The sequence below is a fragment of the Hibiscus syriacus genome, unplaced genomic scaffold, assembly GCF_006381635.1.
Source record: "Hibiscus syriacus cultivar Baekdansim isolate YM2019G1 unplaced genomic scaffold, ASM638163v2 tig00110377_pilon, whole genome shotgun sequence".
Lineage (NCBI taxonomy): Eukaryota > Viridiplantae > Streptophyta > Magnoliopsida > Malvales > Malvaceae > Hibiscus > Hibiscus syriacus.
This window is the reverse complement of record NW_024062711.1, coordinates 2,833,458-2,848,938: the sequence shown is the minus strand read 5'-3', so window position 1 is coordinate 2,848,938 and position 15,481 is coordinate 2,833,458. Positions and strand designations below refer to the sequence as shown.

The 15,481-nt window shown below is 36.3% G+C and overlaps 2 protein-coding genes across 2 annotated transcripts; one reads left to right on the top strand and one right to left on the bottom strand.

The window, feature by feature from the left end:
- The first annotated feature begins 5,590 nt into the window (after positions 1 to 5,590).
- Positions 5,591 to 5,866, top strand: LOC120121567 (auxin-responsive protein SAUR50-like). The gene has a single exon (XM_039140889.1). The coding sequence runs from the start codon at positions 5,591 to 5,593 to the stop codon at positions 5,864 to 5,866; it is 276 nt and encodes a 91-aa protein (XP_038996820.1).
- Positions 5,867 to 9,006: 3,140 nt separating this feature from the next.
- On the bottom strand, positions 9,007 to 10,610 carry LOC120121640 (NAC domain-containing protein 37-like). Its single transcript, XM_039140956.1, has 3 exons — positions 10,436 to 10,610; positions 9,984 to 10,255; positions 9,007 to 9,673 (listed from the first exon to the last, which is right to left on the bottom strand). The coding sequence occupies exons 1-3, from the start codon at positions 10,593 to 10,595 to the stop codon at positions 9,032 to 9,034; spliced, it is 1,074 nt and encodes a 357-aa protein (XP_038996887.1). The 5' UTR covers positions 10,596 to 10,610; the 3' UTR covers positions 9,007 to 9,031.
- Between the last annotated feature and the right edge of the window lie 4,871 nt (positions 10,611 to 15,481).

Genomic DNA, 15,481 nt, shown 5'->3' with positions numbered 1-15,481 from the left:
TTTAAAACCCGAATGGTCTCTCGTTCTTCTCTCTGTTTTTTTTTTTAACCGAATGACCCCCCCCCTCTGTTCTCTTTGCTTCCTTCCTTTTATATTGCTTTGCATGTTGATTTTTTTTCGTTTGGTGAGATGATGATGTCTAGAATAGCCCATGTCCTTCTCTGATTTTGTAAGATATAAATCCCGAATATTTAGGGATTTATTGGTATTTTAATTTGGGGTTTGGTTTTTGGTTGATTTGGTCACTGATGGGGTTGCTGTTTGATTGATTTTTCACTGTAGATGACGATGGTGGCGCGGGAACGGCGGCTGGACCATCGGAGTGGGCCGGAACAGTGACGGCGGCGCGGCTGGAAGTCCAACAGAAGCGGCGGCGGCGGCTGAATGATGATAGGTTTAGGGTTTAAAACCCTAATTACTTGGGCTCGTGTTTGGGCCTTGGTTGGGCCTTGTTGTATTGGGCTTTGGCCTGCAAAAAAATATGTAATAATAAATAATAATAAAATAATAAGATAACGATAATAATAATAATAATAATAAAATAACGATAAAAAAACCCGGACAAAAACGGGTGTCTACATTTAGAAGACGTGTGACTGTTTGAAGTGGGATTATATTGAGCAGACTCTTCATGATGTGGGTATTCCTGGTCGTTTTATTGATCTTATTATGATCTATGTACGTTCAGTCTCTACGAGAATTTTATGGAATGGAGAAATTTCGGATTATTTCAATCTGACAAGAGGGATCCGTCAAGGGGATCCATTATCTACCTACTTCTTTGTGATTTGTACGGAGCGATTGTCCCAAATGATTGAGAAACGGGTTGCAGAGGATCAGTGGAAGTCGATTGCCTTTTCCAGAAATGGCTCGGGTTTGTCCCACCTGTTTTTTGCTGATGACCTCATCTTGTTTGCCGAAGTGGAGTGGAGTCAGGTGAAAACTATTAAATCTATGCTTAATGGTTTCTGTCATGAATCGGGTCATTTTATTAGTGTTCCTAAGACTCAGATCTTTTTCTCGAAGAATTGTGCACCAGGTAAGGAATACAATTGCAGAGGTGTTTGGATTTGCAGAGGTTAATGATCTAGGCAAGTATCTTGGGGTGTCGTTACTTAATAGTAGAGTGACCAAAGCCAATTATGGTTACCTTATCGGCCATATGAATAGTCGACTTTCAAGATGGGTAGCGAAGACGTTGACCTTGGCAAGACGTGTCATTTTAGCAAAAGCTGTTTTGTAGGCAATTTCGGGGTATGTTATGCAATCTACGTGGATTCCTAAAGGACTGTGTGAGGCAATGGAAGGATTAACCGACATTTTGTGTGGGTGGTACGGATATGGAGAATGCCTTATCTCTTATTAAATAGGATGATATGCAAAAGCCTTTGGACAGTGGTGGAACGGGAATAAAGAATTTATTCCACTAGAATAAGGCGTTTATGATGAAGCTTTCTTTTCATTTAGTTACAAAGACGGATAAGTTATGGGTACAGGTGATGCAGGCGAAGTATAATTGGATGGAACCTGTGCCACTTTCGCTTCCGAATAAACATGGTTCACGACTTTAGAATGGACTTCGAAGTATCTGAAGTGATTTCTTGGAGAATATTATGTGGAATATTCGTAATGGTAGAGACACTGATTTTTGGTTTGATCATTGGGTGGAGAATGAGAAGAGACTTTCGTTTGAAGGCTCTGTGCCTCCACACCCCACCCCATAGAGTGTTATGGTGATGGATTTCGGGGAATGTTATGCAATCTATATGGATTCCAAAAGGACTGTGTGAGGCAATAGAACGGATTAACCGACATTTTGTGTGGGGTGGTACAGATACGAAGAATGCCTTATCTCTTATTAAATGGGATGATATGCAAAAGCCTTTGAATAGTGGTGGAATGGGATTGAAGAATTTATTCCACTAGAACAAGGCATTTATGATGAAACTTGCTTTCACTTGGATACAAAGCCGGATAAGTTATGGGTACAAGTGATGCGGGCAAAGTATAATTGGATGGAACCTGTACCACTTTCGCTTTCGAATAAATATGGTTCACGACTTTGGAATTGGCTTCGAAGTATCTGGAGTGATTTATTGGAGAATATTACGAGGGATATTCGTAATGGTAGAGACACTGATTTTTGGTTTGATCACTTGGTGGAGAATGAGAAGAGACTAATTTTTTCGTTTGAAGGTTCTGTGCCTCCATACTCCACCCAGTGAGTGCTATGGTGACAGATTCCAGGGTTTGAGATTGGTATAGGATTTCCCCCGTTCTTCCGGAGTGAATAGTGGTGAAGATTGCTTGCATCCCTCCGCTTCGAGCGCACTTCGGAAGGGATATCCCTGGTTGGCGATGGGAAGGGGATCAGCGGTTTTCGGTGGCATCAACTTACAACGCTTGTTATAATAGAGTTGATGAGATAAGACAAATTCGTTGGGATTGGTTATGGAAGCTTGGGGTTCCACAACGAATTAAAACATTCATTTGACTTGTTTTCCACAACAGGCTTTTTAATAATGTTGAAATGGTGAGACGACATATCTTATTGGATGACTTGTATGGGATTTGTTCCAGAGAAGCGGAGAGTATAGACCATGTTCTTCTTTAAATGCAATGTTGCGGCTGGCCTTTGACCAATTGTGGTGAATGCTAACAAGCTTGGGGGCTTCTTGTCGTTGCCTTTGCTGGAGTAGCTCGAAGAGAATATTCACCCAACAGGTCTGTTTGGTATTACTGAGGTAAATTGGCCGATCCACTTTGCTGTTTTCTGTTGGTTTCTATGAAAGCATAGATGTGGTATGGTTTTCGACCTGCATTATTTTGAGAGGGAGAGTCTCTTAAGTCGTGGTCATAGGTTTGCTGATGAGGTTATTCGTGCGAGTGTTGAGCATACTACGCAGCGGTTACAGTTTGGGCAGGGGACTGTAGGGTGGACTCCTATCGGATGAGTCAAAACCAATGCGAACGGGGCTGTTAACCCCAATAATCAGAGAGCTACAACAGGTGGTGTTATTTCAGAACCATGAGAGAGGTTGAATTGTTGGTTTCTCGCGACGGTTAGGACGGTGTTCGATTTTGTTAGCCAAACTTTGGGCAGCTCATGATATTTTATTGCACGCTTGGAGATTAGGCTACTGGTAGGTGATACTTGAAACTGATAATTGCAAGGTAGCATGGATTTTTGATAATAGCTCCGACGCATTGGTGGGTCACGCCTTGACTTCTGCTTTCCAGGGGCTTCGTACAAGGGTCTGGGTTGTTCGAGTGGAGCGTATTGGCCACGAGCCGAACTAACTTGTGGATAAGTTGGCAGCTATTGGGAGAGAGGTGCCTATTGGTTCCACGGTTTTTACTACACCACCAAGGGAGGTTGAGCTGATTTTCCAGAAGGAAATCATGCAGAGGCTGTAATGTTGCACGCTTATGTGCTGTGTTCATTAAAAAAAAGTATGATATAAAAATATATATCATATCTTATTATCCCTAATTTTATTGGAATATGCATTCTAGAATATGCAGTGCATTCTAGAACATGCACTCCTAATGTGTGCATTGAGTGTGGTGTGAGTTGGTGTGAGTTGTTATGATTGTTTTGGATTCTGTTATGAATGTTGTTATAGTAAGTTAAGAGATTGAATAAGCTTGAAGTCATAGCTGCTATATAAGCTGGTTATGATGTAGTTGCATGAGAAGCATAATAATATATCAGATTTTAGTCATTGATGGCCCCTTTCTCACATGGTATCAGTCGTCAAAGATCCTGACGTATTTGTTTTTCTTCATCTGCTGCTGTTATTTTTATTTTTTTTGTAGATCTAAATCAGTTCAACTATTGTTGCTTCTTCCATTGGATTGTCACTTTCCTTTGCTGCTTGCACCAATTTTCTGCAACCCTCTTATTTTCCTCTGATGCATCTTGCTAAAGAACCTCATGAGTTTGTGAAGTTATTGCAACAAGCCAAAAGTGAAGCTGCTGCATTTGGAAATGATGGAATTTATTTGGAGAAGTACATTCAGAATCCAAGGCATATTGAGTTCCAGGTTCTCGCAGATAAATATGGTAATGTTGTTCACTTGGGTTAGCGTGATTACAACATCCGGAGACGGAATCAAAATCTTCTAGAAGAGGCACATTCTCCAGCATTGACACCAGAGTTACGGAAGGCCATGGGTGATGCAGCAGTTGCTGCTGCAGCTTCTATTGGTTACATTGGTGTAGGAACTATTGAGTTTCTTTTAGATGAAAGAGGTTCCTTCTACTTCATGGAAATGCCAACCGGTCATGGTGTCCGCTCTCGAACAAAGGATTCATTCTCCAGACCTTCAGAAAGAAGGATTGCATTCCCTTGTCCACTTATCTCAAGACTTACAAGATCGGCAACTATGTCGACGTCAAGGGAAACGGCACCGTTCATAAGGGTATGCCCCATAAGTTCTACCACGGCCGCACTGGTCGGGTTTGGAATGTCACGAAACGCGTCATCGGTGTTGAAGTCAACAAGCAGGTGGGAAACAGGAGTATCATGATGAGGATTCATGTGCGTGTCGAGCACGTTCAGCCTTCAAGGTGCACCGACGATTCAAATCGAACGAAAGGAAGCATCGGCACTTCCGATTCAAGTTGAACGGAAGGAAGCATCGGCACTTCCGATTCAAGTCGAACGGAAGGAAGCATCGGCACTTCCGATCCAAGTGTTCGTTTTCTCATTTGCTCAAGAAGAAGGAAAAGAGTAAGGAGAATATTGGAATATGCATTCTAGAATATGCAGTGCATTCTAGAACATGCACTGCTAATGTGTGCATTGAGTGTGGTGTGAGTTAGTGTGAGTTGTTATGATTGTTTTGAATTCTGTTATGAATGTTGTTATAGGAAGTTAAGAGATTGAGTAAGCTTGAAGTCATAGCTGCTATCTAAGCTGGTTATGATGCAGTTGCATGAGAAGCATAATAATATATCAGATTTTAGTCATTGATGGCCCCTTTCTCACAAATTTTAACGTAATTTTATAATGTGCTATTATATAAAATTGTGATGACCCTCGCAAGGTGTTATAAAAATTTGTTGTAATTTATCTTAAAATTCATTAAGATTACTACAAAATGTTATATAAACTAATGAGCATCCAGAGAAAACAATACTAAATTAGGGCGCAATACCGGTGCGACACAAGCTAGAGAAATGAAAGCACTTTTATTGGTGGATTTATTTGGTTCTTCTTCATTTACATCTATCAGTTTATAGAAACTAATTAGTCAAAAGAAAAATGTTTATAGAAGATTAAGCCAATCACGGAGAAGTTGAAATTGTATCTTAAACGTGTCAAAACTCGAGAGTGTTTCGCTTTTAGACACAACACAACAGACAACTGGTGGAAAACTTGAGAAGAAAATGGACCCATCTTTGTCTTTAGGACAGCCAACAAAGGTGCACCCATCTCATCTCCATTACAAGTTCAACCCTATTCATCTCTTCATTTCTCCCACATACCACATGAAATTACTTTTTCTCAGCTCAAAAATTTCCACCATATAAATACCCTTCCCTCCACCACCTCCTTAACCTTTCTTCCTCCAAAAGCGATCCATGGCTCTCAAGAAACCAACCATCAAACAGATTGTCAAAAAGTGCTCGAGTTTCGGTAAGAAACATGGTTACGATGATGTACCTAAAGGCCACTTCGTTGTCTATGTCGGAGAAAACAGGAGCAGATACATAATCCCCTTATCATGGTTGGCTCACCCTGAGTTCCAAAACTTGCTTCCAAGAGCTGAAGAGGAGTTCGGGTTCTGCCACCACTCGGGCCTTACGATTCCTTGCGAAGAAGTCGATTTTCGATCTCTAACGGCCATGATCGGATGAAGATGCTTCATTGCAATCATGTTATATACATTACATATAAGCAGGACCCTTATGCATGACATCAACTTTTTGACATTTTCTTGTTTTGATTCTTCATATTTGTATATTATATGCATGTATAAGCAAGTTTCTTTTCTCTCTCAAATGGCACGTATTCCATTCCATGTGCTGTTGGGAGTGTCCTTAAAAGCAATGAAAAGATTCATGGGAAACTCCAGCCTCTCCAGGTTTTGTTAATTTTTATCTGAATCAAAAGATGTACTTGAAACATGGACTCCACGGAGTTGATTTTGTGGAGTTTAAAAGGTTCTCCAACAAAGTCTTGTCGCATTGGTTACTGGTTTAGGTGACCATACTGCAAAATATTCTTTTTGCTGGTTTAGCAGGAAGAAGATAGTAAAATAAACCTAATGATTTCATAGAACGGACTTAACAACGGTAAAAGATAGAGTTCCTTTAATTATTTGGTGCCTTAGAACCTTTGAAGCCTCCAAGTTATCAATTACAACATCTTAAAGATGGTAAATTTTACTAATAATTTTGTTATTAAGGTCACATGTGCTTACTTTGAGTGGAAGAAAATATCCAATATTTGAGGGGTTGAAAAATAGAAAGAAAGAAAAAACAGACAACACAACTGATCTTGTTTCATTGCAAATTAATGTTGATACTGTTGTTAGATAGAGAAGCCTGATGTAGATTGTAGAGTGAGTTCGTAGATCTTCTTGGAAGAAGGGTCTAGATTGAAACATGAACAAGGGCAGCCATGTTCTTCAATAATTTTTTTTACATACAGAAAGAGCGCTCACCTGTCGATCCCATTGTAATAACTGGAACACTGATTCGTATCATTTGGTATAACTAGAACATATTTAGCATCCAACTATTCATGCGCTCTTATTTTAGTCGCTCAATTATTTTTTTTAAATTATATGAAGTTACGTTTTGGTCACTCACCGAACGTTTAACGAATCGTTCGGCAGGAAGTTCATTTATTTATTAAACGAACGGACGATAACAATTTTTTATGTTCGTTTAATTAAATGAATGAGCACGAACAAAAGACTCATTCGTTCGATAATTTGTTCGTTTATGTTCGTTTGTTTATGCTCGTTCGTTTATGTTCATTGGTGTTCTCTAGACCCATTTGAAATATTAAAACTTAATAAATTTTAACCTTAAACCCATTAATATTTTTAAACTCAATTAATTTTAAACTCAAACCAATTAAAGAAAATATAAATCCTAAAATTATTTGAAAAAAAAAACTCTTCTCAAATATAAACCCAAAGAAAAAACTGTTTAAATGGTTTTAATATAGCCACTTGTGTTAATATTTAACAAAAGTGTATTCGTCGCAGTTAATAAAATTAATATAATTAGGGCATGGATCCTTATAAGTTACGTATTTGCAGCGCTAGGACCCTACTTTGCAAATCAAAGAATTCTTTGTCACAATCTAATTAGAGGATTTTTTTAATTTTTAATGTAACTAATTTAATAAATTTTCAATCCAATAGAAAGGTGGCATGTGTCATCTTTTAAATTGAAGTGAAAATAAATGATGAGTTTTGACACCCAAGGGTAACCTGCGCATGCCTTAACCACTAAACTAATTTTCACACTTGTTATTGAGATAATACATATGTTATATAACTTGTTCAAGTAAGTTATTTTCGTTTTATTTTTCTGCTTAAACCTGAGCCAGTTATATAACATATGTATTATCTTGATAACAGTGTGAGAATTGACTCAATGATTAATTTTAAAGTATAGGGGATTTAATCTATAAATTTAATACATTACTAGAATAAAAAATTTTAAAGTTAATGCTCAAATTAAGGCATTAGACAATTAAAACAGAATCGCGATCAAATTGCATTAAATGAAAATTCAAGAAAACAAATCATATACAAGTAGTGACCAAAATTGAATAAAATATAGCAGGGTACTATTGTCGCAAATACCTAACTTTACAAGGACCTATATCCTAATTATATCAATTTTATTAACTGCTACGTAAACCCTTCTATCCAAGTGGCTATATTGAAATTATTTAGATAGTTATGTGATCATATTGACGGGAATTTAAAAATAGTGGTAATTTTGAGACCAACCCTCAATTAGTGATCATTTATGTAGTTTACCCTTATTTTTTTTTTTGGGAAGTCTTCGAGGTGCACTACTTCAACAGAACATCCGCGCGGGTATTATTGAGTCGGGTTAATGGGTCAATACGAACCGGAAGAAGAGATCCGAGTTTTGTGAAGTGATTGAAAATTGGTGGTTGGTTTTACTCCCTCCAGTATACTGAAAACCAGGATTTTTTTCCCTTTTACCTTAATTTGACATCATTTACTTTTCTAATATTACTGATGCACAACCTTAGGTACAGTGTTTTGATTCCCTTTTAACTTGGTTAAAAATTACTGGTACGATGGTTAAAGAAATTGATAGCAGTAAAACTTAAAATTGAGAGAGATGAGAGAAAAGGAGTTACGCCTAAGTTGTACAATTATCATCTTTTCCAGTCATTCATTTATCATAATAGTGATTTTCTCTATAAATCAAAAAATTAACTGCCATAAACGATCACAAATCACCATCCTTCAACAAATGTTATCAGAAAATTAAAATTAGTACCAGTGCTATACCATTACTTAAACGACAATAACTAACTGTTAGATCAATTTTCTTACGATAATTATAAGATGTTATTTGTTTAAAAATTCAAAAAAAAAAAATTTTTATTACAATTTAAATCTATTAATAAAATTACAAAAATAAAGGATTAAATTACCAGAGGGGTTATATATTTTGAAATGATTTTGTTGGTTTCATCGTGTTCTAATATTGTGAGCAAAGATGGAATCGTGGAGGCATGCATGTCCAGCGCATGCGAGACAAGCCATGGACCCACTAAGTCCACACATTTAGATCAATCAATGTGTCGTCTGATATATATTGCTTTTACTATTTTTCTTGTATGGAGATTCATTTTGTTTTTACTATTGTCTTCCCCATCATGCTTTGGTTTCCAGGAAAATTAAGTTTAGAGATGATTTATGTAAGAGGGTTCCTTCAGTCATTACACAATCATATTTTTACAAAAAGTTAAAACCAAACGTCTTACGCATCAAACGTTTATAATATACTAGGCGATCCTCATTGATCAAATACGCAGAATCCAATATCAAAATCTGGACTTGAATTCGAGAACTCGTTCAACTTGTAATTCCCTTCTTCTTCACCATTACTACTACTCTGTAATAACAGCAATGCCATGTCTGAGTTACTTTCATTATTGGCTTCAAAGCTCGAAACACCTTCATCACCACCGTATCTGATCTCTTGGCTCAGTTGAGACGCTACGAATTTGTCGAGGGCTCTCCAGTCAGTCACTTTCTTCGAGTTGTCGCAAAATAATTTGTTCTTCTTCTGCTGCTGCTTCTGACATTCTTCTTCTTTGTCATGATAGTTATTATTATTATTCTCTGATATTAGAGGTATCGAGTTCGGCCTCTTTATCAGTGACAGAGAAGGGCTCTCCAGCTGAGGAAGCTGGACGAACTGATCATAGCGGACGAAGTTCAAGTGATCCGCATCTATCTCGTGCTTACACAACATATTTGGAGGTACGAATTTCTGGATTTGCTGCCTTGAAATGTGATCGATCGGATCGACAACGGTGCTGATGCCACTCGCTTCATCGCAGAAGTAGATCGAGTCCCACTGTTCGATGGTCTTGTTTTGACCAGTAGTACCGGTTCTCTTCTTGAACGCTCGACAAACCACCCATCCCTCCTCCTGAAAAAAGAAATCAAAGTTAATAATTTCATCTTTGAAAAAACTGATGAACACAGAAGAAACATGAAAAAGATCATGTGCCAGAAAAGGAATAGAAAGAAGTAAGCATGCATGTTAAATTTTGACTTAGGATGGTGGGACTCATTGTTCTAGAAATGATCATAAATGTTTGACATTTAACTAATCATCCTGTCTTTTCTTTGGTGACTGATAGTAATGGAAGCCTAACCCTTTCTTTGGACTGAGTTGGGTCAACAAAGCTACTCAAAGCTACTTAGAATGTTGGACGACCATATATATATATGCTTGCCTGTGGGGGTCCGTTGTCGAGGGATTCAAGCCTGTATTCATGCATGATCCAATCAGTTTTCTGACCAGTTGGAGCTCTTCCTTTGTAGAAAACCAGAGTCTTTCTCATGCCAATCAGCTTTGATTTATCATAAACCGCCTTGTCTCTCCCGGTTGCTTTCCAAAAACCCGCCATGGTCGCTCTATTGGTTCTCGTCCCCGTTGGATACTTCTTATCCTTGTGGCTGAAGAAATACCACTCGTTTTGCTCCTCGTTCCCGATCCGGCACCTCTCTGCTCATCACCAATAACACTCGCATCTTATATAAAAATAAGACATACATATACACAGTTTAGGCTTAAAAACTTAAAATTAAGTTCTCATGCAAATGAGAAACCCTAGCTTGCATCTTAACCCCCAGAGTGAAGAACTTAGTTTACAGAAACCCTAAAATAAGATGAGTAATAGTATACCTTGAAGATCCCATGGTTCGGTCCTGTAGAGATCAATGTCTCTGATAACGTCGAGATCGATCTTGTTCGATGCAACTTTCTTCCTCAGGTAGTACCCAACAAGCTCCTCATCTGTCGGGTGGAACCGGAATCCGGGTGGGACACACACACACGACTCCATTGATCGCTTCACTGACTCCACCTCCCGGATATTAGCAGACCACTCTTTTATAACTTCATCATCTCTAAATCATAACCAATAAAAGAAAACTTAGAAAAGAGAAGAAAAATAAAGTCCCGTAATGATCATTGGCTACTAGGCTATAGCTCATTTGGTGATCGGTAGTGATTAACACTCAACGGGCTCAACCCCATGTTTATCACTCTCTTGGAAACAAAATTTAACGCGTGTTATAAAACGAAACCCATTGTTTCATTGATGTGAAAAGGGGAGAAGAAAATGAATCATGAAAAAGTTTGGTTTGTTTTATTGATGAAAACCGAGAGAGAATACTTGGAACGGACAGCTACGTGTTTGTGCTAATGATGTTGTCTTCTGTTGGTGAATGGTGGGAATGATGCATAAAGAACGGGGTTTCCATTACTAAAACTATTATAAAACAATTTGTCAAATTATACTTTTAGTCCATTTATCATCTTCGAATTTTGAATTTAGTCATCATACTAAACCAGAATTCATCTAAAATTTTACTCACTGATAACAATTTTTTATTCTTCTTTTAAAAGAAAAGGGACGGGGTTTCTAGAATGCATACAAACTCAACAAGAGAAAGTTTTAACCAAAAGGGTCTGAAACAAAAGAAAAGTTACTTTATGGTAAAAACACATAAATTAATCAAAGAAAGATCAGTATAAAACACATGTAAGGGATTTTGAGTAGTTCCATGGCTGATTAGAAAGTTGAATAATGGACAAAGGTGGATGACGTCATCACGATTAAGCACGCGTTTGTTTGAGATACCAAAAACAGAAAAATAAAACTTTTCTTCTTGAGAGGCGAAATGAGAGACACAGTTTTGAATGGATCAAAGCCTAAAAAAAGTGAAAGAGGTGAAAAAAAAACCGAACTCCACTTGCAGTTGCAGAAGTTAGTGTCTCGTTACAAATGAAAGGATTCTGTCAAGTTTGTCTATTTGTCGAGAATTTTCATAGCAAAGCCGACCCTTCTTTCTCCTTTGATAGAAGAACAAGTGACAGAAGCAACAAGGATTCTTCATTGGAAGTAAATGGCTAATGTCAGAATATGCTAAATGAAGAAGAAACATACCCAAAAACATAAAAGAAAAACCTTGTAATTGAGGCAAGACAAGCAGATGACATGACACAATAGATTTTTTTCACATGCAAATGTAGAAGCTTACCTGGATACTAAGTTAGGTGGCGGTGGAGTTAATTAATTATTAGTTTTTGATGAGTTGAGATGGAGAAGGAATGAAGAAGAAGACGACAAAGAGAGGAAATGAAAAGGGAAAGAATTGAAGAATAATGAGACAAAAGAGGAAGAGAATATAAAAAGGGGAGGGGGAGGACCGCTCCATTGCGCATGGTTCATGGCCGCCCCCACTTGGCTTACGTCAATGCATACTTAACTTGCTAAGTTTTTTTTCATCTTACAAAACAAATGTCTTTACCTTTCTCGCAAATCTTTAAACCCTCCTGCTTTCACTGTATTTCTTATCAACTTCGATCCCAATTCTTCTCTTTCGTATATATGACCATCTACCATATAGCTACTGTCATAAATAATAAAAAATTAAACACATATCGTCATAATTAATTATTACAAAGTATAATTATATTCATAATCAATATATATATAAACTTAAATTTGAATAGAGCTTTTATATAATAAAATTTATATTATAACAAAATCTTAACAACGAATACATATGATAGAACTTGAACAAAATCATTAACTTCTACAATTCAGAATTGGTTGATCATTGTTGTACTATATCTACTATGTTAAATTTAAGAGTTAAGCTCTTTAAGCATATTGTTAATCTTATAATTAGGGTTGTTAATCAACATAATATTCAATGAACGGTTCGTTTAACGTTCGTTTATGTTCATTTAGTAAACTAAATAAACAAGTATGAACAAATTTTTTATGTTTATTTAATAAATGAACGAATACAGACAAATGTGTGTTTGGTTCTTTTATATTCACTAATAAACTCGTTTGAAAGCTTGTTTATAGAATTGTTTATTTATTTTTTACTCAACAAGAAATTTTTATTAAAGAAGAATTTTTTCGCCTAAATCATAAGTCTCGTTAAAAACCTTCCTAAACTAGGTGGAGGAAAAGAATACTGACGATTAGGACAAAAACCACACACATAGACCAACTATCACTCGAAAGAAAGAATGACAAATAATAGAAATCACCCCAACAACAACCATCTAAATCAACTGCCTGCTCCCAACATTGACCGTCCATGTAAATGCCTACCATAGAAACAAAAAGATAGTAACGAACAATAAAGAAGTTTTCCACCGCGACCATCAAACATCCAGCTTGAATATAGCAGCACCTGATTCTTCTTTTCTTTTTATTTTTTACAGTTTAATATTGGTGAAGATATAAACTAAATTGAACACAATGTGAACTTTTGAGTTTAAACTGACTAAGGAGCTAAAGGACTAATAACATAATTTCATCATTTATGAATATTTAAATGAACATGTTCGAGTAGGGGTGTTCATTAATCGGTAAAAACTGATTAAACATACCAAACCAAAAAAAAATCGGTTAATCTATCGGTTAATTTTATGTTTGATTAGTTAACGATTAATAATTTTTTCAAAGTTTGATTATCAATTAATTCGATTTAAAATTGATTAATTAACCAAAATTTTTAAATATTTGTTATATTATTTGCATATACTTAGTGTTGATTAATCGTGTAAAGAAAACAGAAAGAACACAAGAATTTTAACGAGGTTCAGCAATATGCTTACGTCCTCAGTGCCTTAGGCGGTGCTAGAATTTTATTCAATTCAATGTCATCTCCTTTTATAATAAATAAACTCTGGTACATATTTACAAAAATAACCCTGTATCGTACCGCGAGGGCTACAAGCCATACCTAACACTTAGCTTTATGAGCGTTTAAATTTTAGTTTTAATCGAATTAACCGACCAAATTAATCGAATTAACTGAAAAATATTAAATATTTATTATATAGCATATATTATTAAATTTTCAATTAATTCAATTAACCGACAAATCAACCGAACAACGTTCGGTTTGATTAAAATTTTTCAAAAAAATTCAGTTATGCTAATGGTTATAGGTAAAAAAAACTTGGTTGATATTTTTTGCCAGTTCAGTTCGGTCGATTAACCGAACCGACTGATTGAACACCCATATATTCGAGTACGTTAGATGAACAAACATTAACGCATTAAAAAATAAAATAAGCGAACATGAACACAATATTAAAAATTTAAGCGAATGTAAATACCTTAAAAAATATTTAACATTAAATGAATGAAACACGAATACATTCAAAAATAAAATAAAACATGAACATAAAATTAAAAATTTAAATAAACATAAATTTAATATGCATACCTTTAAAAATAAACAAATAAATATATATACAATTTTATTTATTTAAATTAACTTCATTTACATCCTTATCTCTAGTTCGACAATAAGTTACGAAATGTCATCCAAAAGCACAAAGACATTACTTATGTGTGAGGTTGAGGACCACTGTTCCTCGAAATATTTTATTATTAAAAATATATAAAAAAATAAATATGTATTTAGATTTTTAGATTTTAGTTTATTTTAATTTTGTTTTTCCTATTTTAATTTAGTTTGATTTTGTTCTTCTCCTTTCCTATTAATATTTATATCTTATTCCTTGAACTAGAATCTGACTCGATCTCAGCAAAAACACGAATAGAATACAAAAGGGATAAGTGAATAAACAAGTTGACAGTAAATTTGGTAGGGAATAAGTGGAAGAGACGTCCACGTAGGACGGTGGTGGGTCGGCTGCGGTCTTGAATCATGCGGCGGACCTCATCATTGAATTCAATAACCCCACCATGAAAGTTGAGGCGGTGAACCTCAAAGAAATAACCCCTTCTCTCACATTCAGCGTTATATTACAAGAGTTAGCGTAACAAACAAAAGAGGAGATCCTGGGAGGGTCCTATTAGGATGTCAGTACTCCTTTTTTAAAGACATCGACCACCCTCCAAACTTTGACGTTTTTCCCTTCAATCCAAAAACACCACCTTACCCTTCCAACTTCTTGTTTTTCACACTCATAACTCGACATGCTTCAACTCTTTTTTTTTTTAATTTCTAAGGTGTGAAACACAAGGCTTCTTTCAAAGGGGACATCAACCATGATTGCAGTACCCCTTGTATTTTTCTATATAAAATATAGCATTTTCTTATCATTCAGAATCAAAATATTTTGCACTTGTCGATTTATTCCATTTGGCTTTTGTAACGGAATTAATAAGATAATATTATGAGTAATATGTGATTCTATGAGGTGATTATTGAGCATCATGTGAATTAGAGTGGATATCATGTGGCTATTTCATGCATTATTATTGTCATCATCATAATTTGGAAAAGCTATTGATTAGTTGAGAATTGCACCCAAACTGACACTTTCTTCTCAAATGGTCCACACGGTAACATGTAACCATGGCCTTTGAGAATTGAAAATATCTACTGACAGAGTGTTAGTAGTAGTATTGCGCTATAATATGTCATATATTGATTAGTTGGGTGCCTACAATATCTTTTACTAAAAGGGAAGGGATAAAGTTCTGTAAGTTAGACCACATTTCTTACTTGGAACCCTCAAATTTGTGAGGGAATGGGGGGCCAGTGCCAGGGAAAGAAAATAGATGGCCACGGGTGAGCAGATGATGGCGTCCGTGGTGGTTAATGATCGGCGTTTGATGGACGGGGGTAGGAAGTGGGAGGTCCAGTTCACACCTATTACGACGCGTGTCAGTTGACTGTTGACCTGTAAGATCCTTGGATGTTGCAAAGCCAAGTGATGGGT

What these genes read in the sequence shown, in the direction of transcription:
- LOC120121567 (XM_039140889.1), top strand. Translation starts at nt 5,591, where the DNA reads ATGGCTCTCAAGAAACCAACCATCAAACAGATTGTCAAAAAGTGCTCG.
- LOC120121640 (XM_039140956.1), bottom strand. Translation starts at nt 10,595, where the DNA reads ATGGAGTCGTGTGTGTGTGTCCCACCCGGATTCCGGTTCCACCCGACA. An exon ending in CGAACCATGGGATCTTCAAG is followed by an intron (nt 10,256 to 10,435) that starts GTATACTATTAC and finishes GGTGATGAGCAG; the next exon opens with AGAGGTGCCGGATCGGGAAC. An exon ending in TCGACAACGGACCCCCACAG is followed by an intron (nt 9,674 to 9,983) that starts GCAAGCATATAT and finishes TTCTTTTTTCAG; the next exon opens with GAGGAGGGATGGGTGGTTTG.